Here is a 15,752-nt window from a genome sequence, read left to right as displayed (position 1 = left end):
TGCACCTGGTTGGCGAGGAGTGGCCAGACCACCGGTCTTCACAGTGTCATCTGGGAGAAACCACATTACCAAAGGGGTTTTAAGCAAGAAAGAGGCATTAAGCATCAGGAACTGAATTTGGTTCCAAAGCTTTCAGATATACATATCCAAACCACTGCTTCAGTGCACTGAGTGCATTGATGCCATTCTTGGGTTGTCTGCTAGAATAATAGCTATTTGTATTATTTGCTACTACGCCCGCTGGAAGAAAAGGATTTGTATATATAAAGTAACAATAATAGAAAGCATTTGATGGCCATTGATTTCTTCTTGGACTGAGAAACTGGTCTTCCATGCCTATGATTCTGATAATTCTTGGCAAAGAAAAGCAAAATGTAGTGATTTACAGAAAACAATTAAGTAGCACATTCAAGGTGTATTGGAAATTATCTTTTGAAGGGCAAATTGCTTTTTTGTGATCTCACTTTGATCCTATTTTTTTTAACTGAGTTTTGGTAGATCTTTGACATCTTGATTAAATTTGGTTAGGTAATTCAAGCATAAGTGGTATTACTGTAAGTGAAGGAGCCATGTATAACTAGTTGAAATATTTAATTACAGTTTTTAAACATTGGAGATTTTTCATGTTTTTATGTGTTTCATCTGAAGTAGTTATCCAGCATCAAGAAATAATGACATATATATATAAACACAAAAATATATAAATGGAAAATATTCTACTATGCTGTCTATGCGGAAGATACACTGTGCTAAGAATCCAAAGTTCTCATCTCCACAAGTAAGTGCTATCTTTCTGTATACTTTCCTGCCTGTAGTATTGACCAAGAAACTTTCCTTTAGATGACAGTCAAGTATGATTTCCTCATTTTATAAATAAATTAAGAAGCTTTAGAGTTTCTTCAGAGACAGCTGGAAACAGAGAATATGGCTTTAATATAGTATATACATTTAAATAAATTTTAAAAACCTAGCAAATCCTAAAAATAATTTTAAAAAAAATCATTCCAACGATGAAAACAACTCAACATAAGCATTTTGGGGCCAGAAAATTAAAAATAAATCTACAATACACTTCTAAATTTTCTAGGCATAATGATATAGTAGTTTTGGTAGGAGACTGAAAAATGAGGCATCATACTGCAATATGAGACAAGCAAGGTTTTTGCTCTGGAAAGGGACTTTATAAAATCTACTTCCTACAGCTTTATGATCATCTCTGATTTCTAGGTAAAATTCAGTGGCTTTCAGAATTATATTTTCTACAAACTGAGCCCAGAATCTGTAAGTTTTTGATCACTGGCACTGAACTGGGAATTCTTTAAATAATGGCCAGCTGGCAGGAGAATTCAGCTTCCTCTTTTACTGCCATGTTTCTATATTGCTCCCTGCAATAAAACATTCTTTAACATCAGCAAAGAAGATAGAATTGTTCCTGAATACACACAGAGAGACTGTGTCAAAGAATGTTTGCTTTATAATGATTCAAGTTTTCAGAGCCAAACTGCACTAACATTTCACATTAAAGCCTATCCAACTATTTGAACTAAATCTGATATATTCTAATAAATTTCAGCTTGCAGGAAAAATGCCAGTCAGGTTTGCAAACTGGTGTGTGTTTGCTCACTAGCATGTCTCAATGTTGATCTAGGAGGACCGTATCCAGTAGCAAGTATAGTTACTTTTGCAATTTACTCTTTGGCCTAATAAACCTAATAAAAATCTTTGTCAAATAGGATTGGATTGGAACCACCACCCAGCTAACCTCAGCTGTCCCCAAACAGCATTGCAGCACTGAATTTCTGTGACTGCTGACCTGGACCAGATTGCCCCATGTTCCGAAAGGTGAAAGCTCTGACTACATCCCATTAGCAACACCCTGAGCTATCCAGTACTCATTTCGTAAAATGTGAACTTCAAGCGAACCACAAAAAAGCAGATTAGCTCTAAGGATCGCACTGACTTCACTATACATTCAGAAGTACGTCTCGCCAGGATTTATAGAATCCAGTATTACAGATTTTGCAACTTTTGTTTACCTACATAGACTCTCTTGAGGTAGTGTTTCCATTACTACTATACACATTATTTTAATATTTCCTTTGAACCCCTTTAGTAGTTCAACATTAATTTTTTATGCGCCTTGTTTTTCTGGAAAGGCCTCCTTAGCCTGGGCTAGGAAGCGCCAACACCATGAGGTTTCACTGCCAAGAAGAGGTAGTACTGTGCTGATCACTGAGAGATTTGCCTTACACAAGCACTTGCCAATTTCTTTAGGTCACCCTCTAGCCCTGCCAAGAGCCAGGCGGGCTGGCTCTTCTCCCCCGAGACCTGTGAAACCGCCAGCAGAAATGCTGGCCAAGATGCTGTCCCCAGCTGCTGCCGGGGCCAGCTTCCTAGCCAAGGTCAAGGAGCCAGGAGCCATTTCCCCCCAGCGTCCCTGTTTACCACAGACTGCTTTGTGTGGAGCACACCCGCCCTTCTCTGAACGGCAGGAGCAGAGGAAGGGCGGGGGGAAGCCGTGGGGAAGGGGGAGAACAAGGCCCAGGCTGCGGTGTGGGGCAGACCCTCCAGGCAGGCCCTAACCCTGCTCCATAGGGCCTGGGGCCTAGCGTGCGCCGGGAGAGGCCCGGGATGAAAAATGGGGAAAAAAAAAAAAAAGGAAAAAAAAATGGGGTAGCGGTAGGGGGTGTGTGTGGGGTGCGTGTTAAGGAAAAAACGGAGCTGTTTATTCTCACACCCCCGTTTCCTGCTGTGCACTGGGGGAAGGAGGCCCTGAGCGCCGGGGAAATGGGAAGGGGCGCCCCCCCAGCGGAGGGGCAGTTCTGAGGCGCAGGGGGATCTCCCCCGGCGACCAGGGCCGACCCAGACCGGCCATCGCCAGCCAGCTACCCGCCTGTGCCCGCCCGGCAGCGCCGCCCGCCCTCGAGGCTCTCCCTCCCGCCCTCGCCCCACAATGCATCGCGCGGCGCGGCTGACATGGCGGCCGGGCCGGACTGAGCCACTGGCGTCGGGGCCTCCAGCAGCTGGAGCCGGGCATGGCGGGGGCGCAGCCCTGGCACCCCTAGCGCCGCAGCCAGGTACCGGGCTCCAGGGGCCGGGGGGGCTCCGCCCAGCTTCGTGAGCCTCCGCCGAGGGGTGGGGGTGGCTGGGCGCGCTCTGCTCTCTCGCTCCCGAGCGGGGCGGGGGGAAGGCGGGCTCGGGGGGGGCCTGTCCGCGCCGGCGCCCCCCGCCTCAGCCCGCGGCTCCCCAGCTCCGCCCTGCCCCGGCTCTCCTGCCTGCGCCCCGCCTCGACGGCCCATCGCGGCCTCCCGACCCCATGCTCGGGCAGGGTGGCGGTGCTGGGGCTGCCCTGCACACCCGGCCGGGGGTGCCGGTCGTGGCCGGGGGGGTGGCGGGGGGCGGGCGGCCCCAAGGTCAGCGGGGAACCGGGGCCGGCCCCGCGGCCGTATACAGGCGGGCGACAGTCCTGAGGGCAGTGCCCGGTGTGCGCCCGCCGGGGTCTGCCGGGCTGGAGGCTGGGTGCACGCAGCTGCTTGTTCTCACGCCCTGTGGAGTTAAGTCCTGGGGGGAGAGCCCGTTGCAGTTGGTGAGGCTGCCCGGGGAAAAGCCCCTCTGTCCCGGGCCGCCCTCACAAACTGCGTCTCCCTCCACCGATTCTTGCCTATGCAAGAGGGTCTTCTTTCTGTGGGTTATGATGTGCCTGAAATGACCCAGAGGCATCCCTTCACCTATGTGCTTGTGCTCTTTTGTTGGCTTGTCTTGTATACAAATACAGCTGAATGATTTTTCTGCTTTTGCAATATGTTGCAGTTTGCCAGTTGGCTGAATGTGTCATATTACCTGAGGCCTTCTTGCTCTTGAGGTTGTTTCTGGGTATATCAAAGGAGGATGAGCTGGTAACACGCAGAGAAACAATATAATCAGGTTTAGGCTAAGGTAGGGATTAGTACATTAAAAAGATAGTTATATCTAAGCATGGATCTATTAAGTTTTTTTATATTCATGCCACCTCCATGTCGTTTGGCTTCCTGAGCGCTGTGCCCTGGATTCAAGAGTCATTGCATTTGCTTGAAAATAGAGGATAGGTGTTGTTTCTGGTTTTGTTTGATTTGTGCTCCCAGTTTCAGTAGGTGCTTTTTGGATAGTCTCATCCCAGATATGATGTAATTATTTCCGTGACAAGAAAAGTAAACCTGTCATGGAAGTATGACTTAATTACAGTATCTGGCAGAAGACGCTCTATTAGGAGTGAGAGGTCTCCTTTACAAACATCAGTTTTGCAGCGAGCTTTTTTAATACTTTTTCTACTTTAGTGAAAATACCTTCATAAAATGAATTTGGGATGAAGTTGCCATTTCCCAGAACATATGTATTGGGTTATGTTCCCAGAAGATACGTTCAGAGGGATAAGAAAGTTCCTTCTGTCTTCTGTTCTTGCACAGAAGACAGCTGGGACTTTTCTCTCATACCTCAACTAGCAGAGGAAAAGAAACTGCCGGATGCCATGGGGCACCTGTGTGGTGCGCAGCATTTACCTGGTTCTTTCTCTGAAGGGAATTGCTGCTACGGGAAGAAAGAGAAAAGGGAGCAGGATTTCCTTGTGTCCTACTTGAAAGCAAGATATCCCTGGGGAGCTCCTCTTAAATGTCTTGTGGATCTGCTTGTCAGAGTAATGGTTTTGGATTGTGTATTCATATTGATACCATAAGGCAGTTCTCAGTCCATCTTGAGCGTATATTCTGGTTTCTAGTCATAATGCTTGCTTTTGAAATTTTACAAAGCATTTCTAATAAAATAACTTTATTTTTGTCCCTATCTTAATGAAATAATATAATAGTGGTACTGATTTGTACTGAGAACTCATAGAAAGAAGAATCCTGTGATTTGCTTAGTGGATTAATTTGTAGAATGGAAGCAATCCAGGGGAAGTCAATGTTTCTGATGCTTTTGGCACATTAAGACTAACAGGGTATATTGTTTGATAAATTGTTTAATTGCACATAAATCATAGATCAGTAACTCTTAACTTAGAAGTACTAAAAACTTATTACCTAAATTTAGTAACAATGCATATGAATCTGATTTTACTTTTTTTTTTTTAAACCAGAGATGCAGGTGTATGTACTCATACTGTATCCTTGGTTCATCATTTTAGTTCTAATGTTTTAGCAAATCTTTGGAAAAAACCCCAATTTATCTGATGTTCTTTGTTGTTTTTTTTCTCCTTAATTTCTGTTGATGTATGAAATAATACTTCCAGCAAGCAGTAACTAAGATTTTAGGTTTTGGTGTCAGCAAAGCTTGACTTGGGAGTCTGAAATCAGTTTTGTTTTACAAACTGTTGTGACTCAGTCTGTGTGCCAACTATATGGATGTATTCTTGATAACTTTTCTGAAGTACTGGTGTTCAGCATCTTTCAGTAGTGAAAGTACTGGATTCTGGTAAAGCAGGCATAAGGATACTGGTAGAAGATCCATTTGCTTTAGCTGTAGTTTGTGAACTAGTTTGTGCCTGGTATGAAGTAGTTCAAAGGCTGTCCCTTCCTCAAGGATTGGAGTTTGGGTGAAGGGGTCACTATTGTTTACATACAAGATCCAGACATGCTAAATAAAAATACAGCAGTATGTTTTTGTGGCATAAGTGCCAAGTTTAAATGGAAGTTTAAGAATAAGATGGATAAATTGAGTTTAAATGCATGGCTGCCATTTAAGCCAGTTTCATGATCAATTCAGGTCTCTGGAAGCTAGTTCAGCCTCTGAAAGTCTTTAAACCTATACAGTGCTGTACTGTGTTTTTCCAGCCTCCTCACCTGTATGGGTACAAATGTTGTGTGTGTTTGTTTTTGAAGTTAGAGCTACCTTGGATCAGTTTCCTGATCTGGTTACAGCATGTATCTTACAGCATACAGCGACATTTGAGGCAGGTGTACCCCTCTTCTGGCCTCAGTGCTTGCTTAAGTTGATTGTGAAATGTTTAAAGGACTATTACTGTGAAACCTAGGATCAGAACCAAAACGTACTAAAGCATTAGGAATCTTTATATGAAATACAGAGGTAAGGGAAACCATTGTAATTTAATTGCACAGCTGGTGTGACTGAGAGAGGATGGCTTTTCCTGGGTTTGGAATGGGAGTCATCAGCAGTAGTAGTTTCAGAAAGTGGTAGTTCTTGGTGTTCAGTGGCATGCCTCTTTCTTGCCTTCTCAGTGAGTCATACTGTGTTGCAGAAAAGCCAGCAGGTGTCAATGCAAAGAGAGAATAATCTGTAACAAACACATCTTGTATGGATCTCCTATCCGGCATACTCTGCTCATTTAATAATTTAATTGTAAGATATTTGCACCTACGTATGTTACTACGTTTTCTATCAAGCAAAGCCTTTCCTGTTACTTCCATTACTCAGTGGTACTTTTGTAATTCAGATATAATCCTGTTACAGTTTACATATATTACACATACACACACTTGTTTATCTAATGATTGCTCCTTTAAGTTTTCAATCCTCCACATTGTAAATACAATATCAGAGCTTCCTACCGAGTTATGTATCTTTCCTAAGCCCAGAGTGCTAGTTTTGTTGCGTCCCTGTTTTGTGTGTTAAATCTTGTGTACACTGCACTGGCTTCCTTCTAGATAGGTTTTGGTAGTAGTATACTTACTAGCCTAAATTCTATAGCCTGTAGAAACAGGAAGATCTGAAACACTGTCTAGCACTTCTGTTTGTTACTAAGAATACCGATGGGTTTATTGCTGGTGGAGCCTGAGGCGCTTTAGTGGCCAGTAATCTCTGATAGTTTTAGTTTTAAGTAGTTTGGAAAAACATCAAGGGTTGATAATAGTTTGTACTAAGTTATGTCTGGTTTATCATAAACCAAACATAAAAGTATGATAATTTTTTTAAACCTATTGGCCTAGAACACCGGAGAAGCTTGAATGATTTGTAGAAGTTCTCAGACACAAAAATGGGCCTAAAGCTGTAAACAGTCCAGAAAAGAGACACCCCCCCAGCACATTAGGGCTGTCTGTAGGCATTACCTGTGCTGCAATCTGAGCAGAGCACAGAAGATAACCTTTCCTTTCATTCCTGTCTGTGGCTGTAACCTTTGTTTGCTGAATTTCCTTTTATTTTTCTTGAGGAAGTTCAGCTGGGCTATATTGGTAATCAAGTGGGGGGACTGAGGTTAATCACCCCATTTACTGGTGGAAGGCTGGCTGGGGAGATTTGAGCTTAAGGGACAATCATAATGAGAGAGATGAAAGCAGGTCTCAGCTAAAACACAGGTCTCTATCTCAAAAGGAGGGAATGTGTTATAGAAACAGGGAGATAACAATTATGTTTGTAGTACTTGTGCTGTTTATATTTAATCTAGTACTCCCTGGGGAAACGAAACTTATGAGACTGTTCTCTTTCCCTTTGGTTGCTCATCTACACTGTTCTTACTTTTGGACATTTTAGCCAGTTGGGACAAAATTTTAGAAGATATTTGAAGTAATGTCAAAAGATTGTTGAGTTTCTTTATGTTTTCTGGAAAAATCATGCCTCAGTAGAGGAGAGGTCTCTGATGAGGGGAAAGCAGGAGGAAGTTATGTTTCCTCTTAGGGAGCAGCTAAGAACCAGTCAGCGTGTATATTCCTTCGGCTACAGCACGTGTCCTCTGCGTGCCCAACAGGCTGCGATCAAGACTGTGACAGAGGAGCACAGAATTAATATATAGGAGACCAGGTATATTCAGTTCTGCTGCTATTGAAATGATTCAAAAAGAAATAGTTTGCAAAAGAGCAACTCGGAATGCAAGAGCTCACAGTTTAACTTGGCCTTCATCTTTGAAGAGGCCCTGTTATAGTAAATCTGACCCAAAATGTATGCTTTTGAAGGAGTTAAATACAGTTGAGCAACGTGAGAGGAAGGAGTGGAAGGGCAAATAGGTAGAAATATCTTCTTGAAGGTGGTGGGTTTTTTTTTTCCTGTTTGGAAGTAAGCCTTACCCTGCGTTTTTGCAATTCAAATGCATAATTTTCTAATGCTATTCTGAGAGAAGGAGCAAACAAAAGAAACTGGCAGAAATGAAAGCGAAACAATCTCGTTCCTTCATTTCATGAGCCTAAAATGAATTCTGCAGTAGTGAAATTGAAGCTGATTTTAAACATTTTTAATTTGATGTATGTATGTATAGGCTTAATAATTTTCTAGAGTTTGAGGTCAGATAGTATCTTGTCTGACCTCAAGCTGTTGTATTTCAGCCAGATTATTCTTCTACAAAGTGCCAGGAGTTGAGCTAGATTTCAGAGGAGTAACTGGCACTGTACATTCAGAAAGCAGGGGAAACCAAGTCCCCTGTAACACCAGGATATTGAATAAATGAAACATGCTGAAATGATTTAAACAGGTGAATCATACCCCAGTTTGCAGATGCAGGTGAAAAACTCTGTTTTTGTTGCCAGCCTGCCTGGAAGCAAATTCTTTGATTCCAGGTCTGGCAATTTGGTATGAGCCTGAGCTTGTGTGTAAGTCATGCCATCCAGGTTTCTAGAAAGATGCCACCTCAGCACTGATTCACTCCACTCTAGTGTTTTGTTTTCAACCATGTTATTCTTCTCAGAGGCACTCCTTTCCCTCCTCCCATTTCCCTCTCTCGTGTAGGTAGCCAATATCTAACAGAGGAGGAAGGATCTTTTTGAGACTGTCTTGGATTTAGTAGTAGTCTCTATTTGGTTTATCATGTTAAGTTGCGTTAGCTGGTTTACTTTGCAGTTCTTTGTGAGATAGTCAATAGTAACCACATTACTATGTTACAACAGTTTGGGTTTATTTTTTGTTTGCTACATCATTTCAGTATTAAAGAGCAAAAGAAAAAAAAAAGAAAAAAAAATCTCAAAGTACAACAACTGTATTATTGCACTTGCATTTCAGATTCTGAATTTCATTGTAGAACTCAACTTTTTTTTTTTGTACAAAATATTCTTGTCTTAGGAAATTTCATGACCTGTCCATATTCTTATTTCTCAGGAATAAAGAATATATCTGTGCTTTTTAACCTTAACTACTTGCATTTGATTACACTCATTCTCTTAATATGTAATGTTATCACAGTATTCAATTTATTAGTTGGGTTATAAAGATAGTTTTTATTAGCAGTTTCCTTAGTTGTTTTTCCCCATCACACTTGTACATTTGATTAAAGCTTATATATTCTCTATTAATATATGTGTGTATTTTATTGGATGAGATCAAATCATTTGAGCCTACATTAGAATTTTTGTGGATTTTTTTAAACCTTCTTGCAAAATATGAATCTAACAATGTGACAGTTAGAAAAAGCAGAGCAAAATGAAGCCCTGCTTTTCCTCCAATGCTGGAGTTTCATGATAGCTTTAAGCTGGAAGTGGTGCCAAGAGAAGTTGTCCCCACCCTACTACTTGTTTGTTATTGCCAGCTCCTGCTCCTCCTCCTTCCTTGTGCCAGCTTTATGTTAAGCCGGATTGGTTTTCTGGTTTTGTTCACTGCAGAACTGCACAAGGGAGGGAGCAGCCTGAGAAGTGGGAGTAAGTAGCCGGGGTTGGAGAAAAGGTGTTACCGCTCCTGTCAGAGTTGGTGCCGACCTACGCTGCTTTTCAGTGAACATGGAAGTGTGGCCTCAGCGTTCTCCAGTCCGGAGTTGAAGGGTGATATGGATGTCAGAAATGAACCAGAAATGAAAGTGGAACTGATGCGCGTGTGTGGTTTTTGGGGTTTTTTTTCCCCTCTTCAGGTTGAGCAACTAAAACATAAGGAATAGTTTAGAATTTGAAAAATCCTACTCTCCTTTTTTTTTTGGTTACATAAAAAAACTTCACAGTAGAGTATGGTTTAAAGGTAGTGATGTCCTGTATGTAGCTATAACATCTCACCAGTCTATACTGGTGGTCAGAGACTAGAATAATTCAGCCAACCTGTGGGGACCCCTTACCACACTGAGACTTGAGTAATGCGGGTAGGCAGTAGTTCCTTCTGCCAAGATAGTTTAGAATTGCTGTGGGAAGGACTGACTACAATCCAAAGGCAAATACTATTTAATCTTTTTGATTTTTGGTCTTTAACTTTTGGTCTAGAAGTAAGAGCCAGGTATAATCAGTGTTTAATAGAAAATAGTTGTATTATTAACTAAATGTATTTGTGAGATAAAATACTTAGCCTTTGGAATTAATTTAGTAATACATAGTTGTTTTCTTTTATATTTTACTGAAGACTTTGATGCTGACATTAACTTCATGAAAATTCTTGTAGGTTTTGTTTGGGTGTTTTAATTTTTGAAAGATAGTATGTATTTTCAATTATGTCAATAGAGGCTTATGATAACCATTTTTAGTATGTGCTTTGTGTCTTGAGGTATTTTCTGATTTGTGTCTCTTTAAAATGAGAGTGAGATAGTAAATACATTATATAGCCTGAAAAAAACCCCTGTCCTTTATACTGATAATATTCAGACAGTTGTTTTTCAACCAGACATTTTAATCTGATCCTTCCTTCTGGTACTTATTATTTAAGTACAAAGGTATATTGTGATAATTCTAATAGTTGTAATTCATTGACTTTTCTGTTATTTCTTTTCTTCGCTAAATGATAAGCTACTTCAGATGGATTCTCTAAAATCCAGAAATTTCCATGAATCATGCATTTACCTACCAAATATGTAGGTGGACACGTAAGAAACTCTGTATTCCTGAACTCCATATCTTGCCGTGGTTTTATAAAATTTATTTTTGTATATGCCTAATACTTAATTCTCATAATTTTTTATTGCTATCTCAAGGCTATTTAAAAAGTAAATCCAAGTTCTTGTTACAGATTCCCCCGTCATTTCTGTATGTTCCTTACAGACAGACGCACTTACTCATGCTCAGCTTCCCATTGGAAAAACAATCTTTGAGTTTTCTCCAACATAAAGCTCATATGATATACCACCTAAAGGACAGAGGTTCAGCTAAGTAATCTGCAGCTAAACAAAGTATTTAGTATTTGTGGGGGATTTTTGGCTAAGCAAAATCTTATTTAATTGATGGCAGTTAACTTACATGAGAATTGTATGTGTCAGGAATGTGCTTAAGTATCTGTAGATACAGGTTATAGGCCAGGTGTATTGTTAATACTTTGACCTATATCTCTAAATACTTTTTTTAAAATCAGTTAATAAAATGGAGCTTGCTTGCTGGAAACTGAATTAGTTTTCTCTAGTGGCTAATTTGAGCGGTATGCTTATTGAGTGGTATTTTTTAGATGTGTTAATTTTTTTTTTCAGCATACTTGCAGACATCTTGGTTCTTGGTTTTTTCAGAAAGCCAAAAATAGGAAGGAAAGAAAAAAAGCAAGCTGTTGGCAGGTTTATCATTGAAGTGTTTTTTACCATCTTCTGCCATTTTTCATCTCTTCATATCCACTCCTGTTTTAAACAGAAGTCAAGATAATAAAAATTTTCATGAGTTTTACTTCAATACAGAATGTATTATCAAAATTCACTTATGCCTGTGGGGGGAACATCCTTTGTGTAATAATTTGTAGTTACACTTTTCTTTAGAGAGGTTTATCTTAATGTGTTGTCTACACAGAGCTTTGATGTTTTTCCTTCAGTTTAAAAATGTCTATCATTATTTCTTCAGTAGACAATCAGCTACGATCCTTGCCTGCACAGTGGATTTAAAATCAACTGCAGATTGCTGAAGAATTGCACTTCAAGTGGTCTCAAGAGACGGGAGAAGCAGGTCTTCACTATAATGGAAGAGGCCAAGAGCTCAAAGAATGGAAATCATGACCCAAGGAAGTCTGTCCGTCTTGTCTGTGAGGAAGGCAAAGCAGTCAAAGTTACAAATAATCAAAATTATAAACATAATAGAAATGACAAATCTGTGAAGGATGTCGGGAGAAGTTCTCCAAGTGGGAATAGCAGCAAAAAAAGTAAACAAAATGATGTTTGTTCTGAAAAACAAGGAGAAAATAAATCATGCAAAGTAAATAGTTGTGTTCCTGGAACTAAAGATCTGGGGTCAAATGTTCAGGATCGAAGTCACGGAAAAGCAAAAAAATTTTCTCATTTATCATCAGCAGTGGAAAACCTGAAACAGACAAAAATTCAAGCAGTGGGAGAAAACTTTCCAGGCTCCCATGTTTCAGGGAATGGGGTCCGTACAGAAAGCTTAACAGCTGCACAGAAAGGGAAACTGGTGTTGGAAAATCCACTGGGAGTTCATACTTTGAAGACTAGTGCTGATCAGGCTGGTGATCCTGGTAAGACTGCTTCAGATCAAAGAAAAATGGAACATAAGCCTGATGACTTCAGTGAGTATTATTCAACACTGCTTTATTCAATTTTCTTCTGGTAAAATTGTTAATGATCTGAAATGGGACTTGAAATGTTTCTATTTGCATATTTTTTTCACATGTAGTAAGTTGCTGATTGCATTTAGAGAGAACATAACTATTAATACAAGCATATTGCTTAGAGAATAAGAGATTATGGTAATGGCTGTCCTTTTTTCTCATGCCTAAGACCTAAACATCTTTGCAAGATACTTAGTGTGCGTGGGTTTCAGGCAATTTTGTGAATATAGCGTCTTGGGAGGGGAGAGCCCTTCATGATATCATTGCCACTTACGGAAATGCCAGCTATTACTGCTTTTCAGAAAGATCAGGGGAAAAATCTGCAAGAAAAGTTGTGGGTTTTTTTTTTATAGGTAGGGGGAAATATTTACCTTTTTTTTTCCTGTGATTGATATGCTTTTTTTGTTACTAAAAACGTATAAAATATGTTTTGGCAGATGGCTTTTCAATTTAGGGAGTTCTGGAATACGTACCATCCATCAGTGGTTACCTTTACAAGCGTTCAATTCTTACACATATTTTTCGATTTCAGCCTTTGTCTCACTTCAGGTTAACTCCTTAGTTCAGGATTTGTCACACTTTTTCAGAATGCAGTTTTTTCTAGTAAGAATGCTGTTTTAAGACAGCATACCAGTACAGACCTCCTATTTGAAGTATTTTCCACTATTGCAACACCTACAGCAGTTGCTTGTATGGAAATACTAGGAAAATATTAAAGTGCGTATTTTTTTAGTTATCTTAATAAAATTTAACAGGAAAACCAAGTTGAAATGGCAGAATCCTGTGATCAGTCGGCTCTTTGTAGACCACCATCATGTACCGTAGGGGCCATCTGTCACTGAGAAACCAGGACTTGAAAACTTGCTCAGTTTTGATTTCTAGCTAATCTGGGGGCAGAGATCTCATCTGAAAGGAAAGAAAAAATTAAAAAACCAAACAAGTAACCCTCACTTTTGCTGGTGTAAAAACTACTGGAATAATTGAAGGTGTAGATGTTTGTACAGATTAGTGGACTATGAACAATTCACAGGCATCTGGAGGAACTGGCCTTTAGGAATTGACCTGCGTGTTTATGAGTAGCAGCATTCCAGAACTCTGTGGTTGCTAGCCATGGGCGGCAAGGTGTCGCAGTGTGTTCAGATGTAACTCCAGCAGCCTTCTAAATCGAGGGCTTGAAATGCCTGACAGCTGGCTCTGTAACATCATTTGGGTGAATGTCTTTAAGGCAGTTCTATGACTGTTTCCTTAACAAAATGTATTGTGTAAAAAATTTTAAGCCTAATATTTCTTATTTATGTTATAGTAGAGCATCAGGATCTCGTGTACTCTGTTCTGCATAACAAAAAAAACCCTTTCTTGCCTTGAAGAACTTAATAGAGACTGTGAAGTTATGAATGAATCTACCATTTTTTTTTAAACTCTCTTTGATAGCACTCTTAGTAGCAGACCAGTCTCTGAAGTCTCTCCAAAATACTGGTTAACATACTGAAGAGATTCTGACATCTAAGGTGATTTTGGCCGGCCTTTGGACAAAAACCTGGAATGTCACTCTAATTTGTGTCCAGCTCCTTAGTGAGATGCTCTTAACTGGTCTGTACTTTCAATTTTCCTCTCCTTGAGTTACTCTGAAGAAAATAACTATTTCTTTCTCTAGGTAAAATAAAGAATTCTGAATCAACTAAAGAACATAATTTGGAAACTGATTACTTGGAAAACACCACTGTTATTGATGAATCTAATCTGACAGCTGAACAGCAACTAGGATTGAAACAAGCTGAAGAACGTCTGGAAAGAGATTATATCTCCCGACTTGAAAAAGTAGGTTGAGTTATTTATCAGATAGAAAGGAAAATGGGTGTCGTCTTTCATTATCATCACCATATTTCTGGCTGGGTGGTATTTCTCCTAGAGCCTGTTGCCTCTGTTTCTTTCTTCTTTATATTGAATCACTTTAGTGATCTAAGATATCCCTAGTAGTTGACTAGTCATTCATCGTGGCAGATGATATGGATTGGAAACTTAGTGTTCCTTTTGTGGCACGTGTAGCCTTTGTAGAACAGTATTTTTTAATTCTACAGACCTAAAGGTTTACAGTTCCATTACTTACCTAAGATTTTCTAGAAAGTCAGGTTACCTGGAAACTCAGAGTACAGGACCAAAAGGAGCCTTGCGCTGTCTTCGGTATATTAGCCCTCCACCAGTCCAAGTCACCTATATTGAAGATGACTCCTTAAAAATGTTCGTCTAAACTGTTCTTAATATTATCTCCATTGAAACAAATTTCAAAGTCATTATAGGTAACCTGGAAGTTTTTTTAATGTCTAATGTGTCTGTTTCATTAATCCCTCATATGTTGTCCTAGGAAAATAAAAAAGTTTATTACTTTTTAAGCAACTTTCTACATATTTGAAGATCATTACCATTCCTGCAGTCTTATCTTCTTTAGATTCACTGTTCTTCAGTTTTAGGGTTTTTTTAGTTACTGGTTCATCTTGTTGCTTTCCTGTAGGCGTCCACAATGGAGCGGGTGTGCAAAATTGGACGTGCAGTTTCAACTGAGGTCTTACACATAAAGAGGAAAACTGACTTCATCTGTCTGAAATACAGCATTTGTGTTTAGGATATCTGCTTTTTTAGCAGCAATAGGATGTTGGCTTGTGGTTTGGCCAGCAGTGATCCCCACGTCCTTTTATTAAGAAATGCCCAATCAGGTGTTCCTAGCCCTGTATTTTTTGCAATTGATAATACTGAAGGAGGAATGATACTTTGCTTTGATATTATTTAATTGCAGTTATTTATTCCATTTCTCTAATTTGTTGTGATCACTGAATTTTTGTCATCTTATGTCTTCTGTAACCTCTCCCAACTTTGTACCTTTCACATTTGTAGTCAGCCCATCCTGTATTGCATTTCCTAAGTCTTCAACAAAAATATGAATGTTTCTGGCCCCAGAAGGTTCGCTGTTGAAAAATACTTGGCACGTGCTTTTAGACTGGTGGTGAACCGGTCTAGATATGTGTGTTTCAAGGACAGTTTTCTGAGCAGTTTTGCTCCCACCTCACTGTTCTTTATTTAGATAGTATTTATGGTCTCCTTTTGAGACTGATACTATGACAAGTGACAAAAACTTTGTAAAATTCAAGATACAACATCTGCTGCCGCTTCTTCAAGCCCTATGATTTTATCTTATAAAAAGCAACCCTAAAATTGGTTTAGTGCAATTTGTTTATAGCAGATCAGTTTGTCACCTGTGACCTGTTTTTATGTGCTTATTAATAATTTAATTTATTACAGTATTTTTCTGGGTGCTAATTCTGACTGGTCTCTAATTCCTTGGCTCATCCACCTTAGCCTTTTAAAGATAGTCTTAAGTTTCTCTTTCCTAGTGATCTGGAACCTTC

The 15,752-nt window shown here is 39.9% G+C and overlaps 1 protein-coding gene across 6 annotated transcripts in view; it reads left to right on the top strand.

Moving 5' to 3' along the window:
• The first annotated feature begins 2,920 nt into the window (after positions 1 to 2,920).
• TUT4 (terminal uridylyl transferase 4) overlaps positions 2,921 to 15,752 on the top strand; it is a 49,678-nt gene continuing 36,846 nt past the window's right edge. For 3 of the 6 annotated variants that reach the window (XM_054833972.1, XM_054833973.1, XM_054833971.1), the window contains exons 1-3: positions 2,932 to 3,077; positions 11,634 to 12,309; positions 14,006 to 14,169. In XM_054833972.1, the coding sequence (XP_054689947.1) occupies positions 11,748 to 12,309; positions 14,006 to 14,169 (726 nt within the window). In that variant the 5' untranslated portion in view covers positions 2,932 to 3,077; positions 11,634 to 11,747. Of the gene's footprint in view, positions 3,078 to 9,506; positions 9,543 to 11,633; positions 12,310 to 14,005; positions 14,170 to 15,752 lie in introns of all 6 variants that reach the window. The other 3 variants (XM_054833970.1, XM_054833968.1, XM_054833969.1) reach the window with 3 other exon arrangements.

This window comes from Grus americana, chromosome 8 (assembly GCF_028858705.1).
Source record: "Grus americana isolate bGruAme1 chromosome 8, bGruAme1.mat, whole genome shotgun sequence".
Taxonomy (NCBI): domain Eukaryota; kingdom Metazoa; phylum Chordata; class Aves; order Gruiformes; family Gruidae; genus Grus; species Grus americana.
Note: the sequence above shows the minus strand (reverse complement) of the source record. Positions and strands in the feature narration are given on the sequence as shown.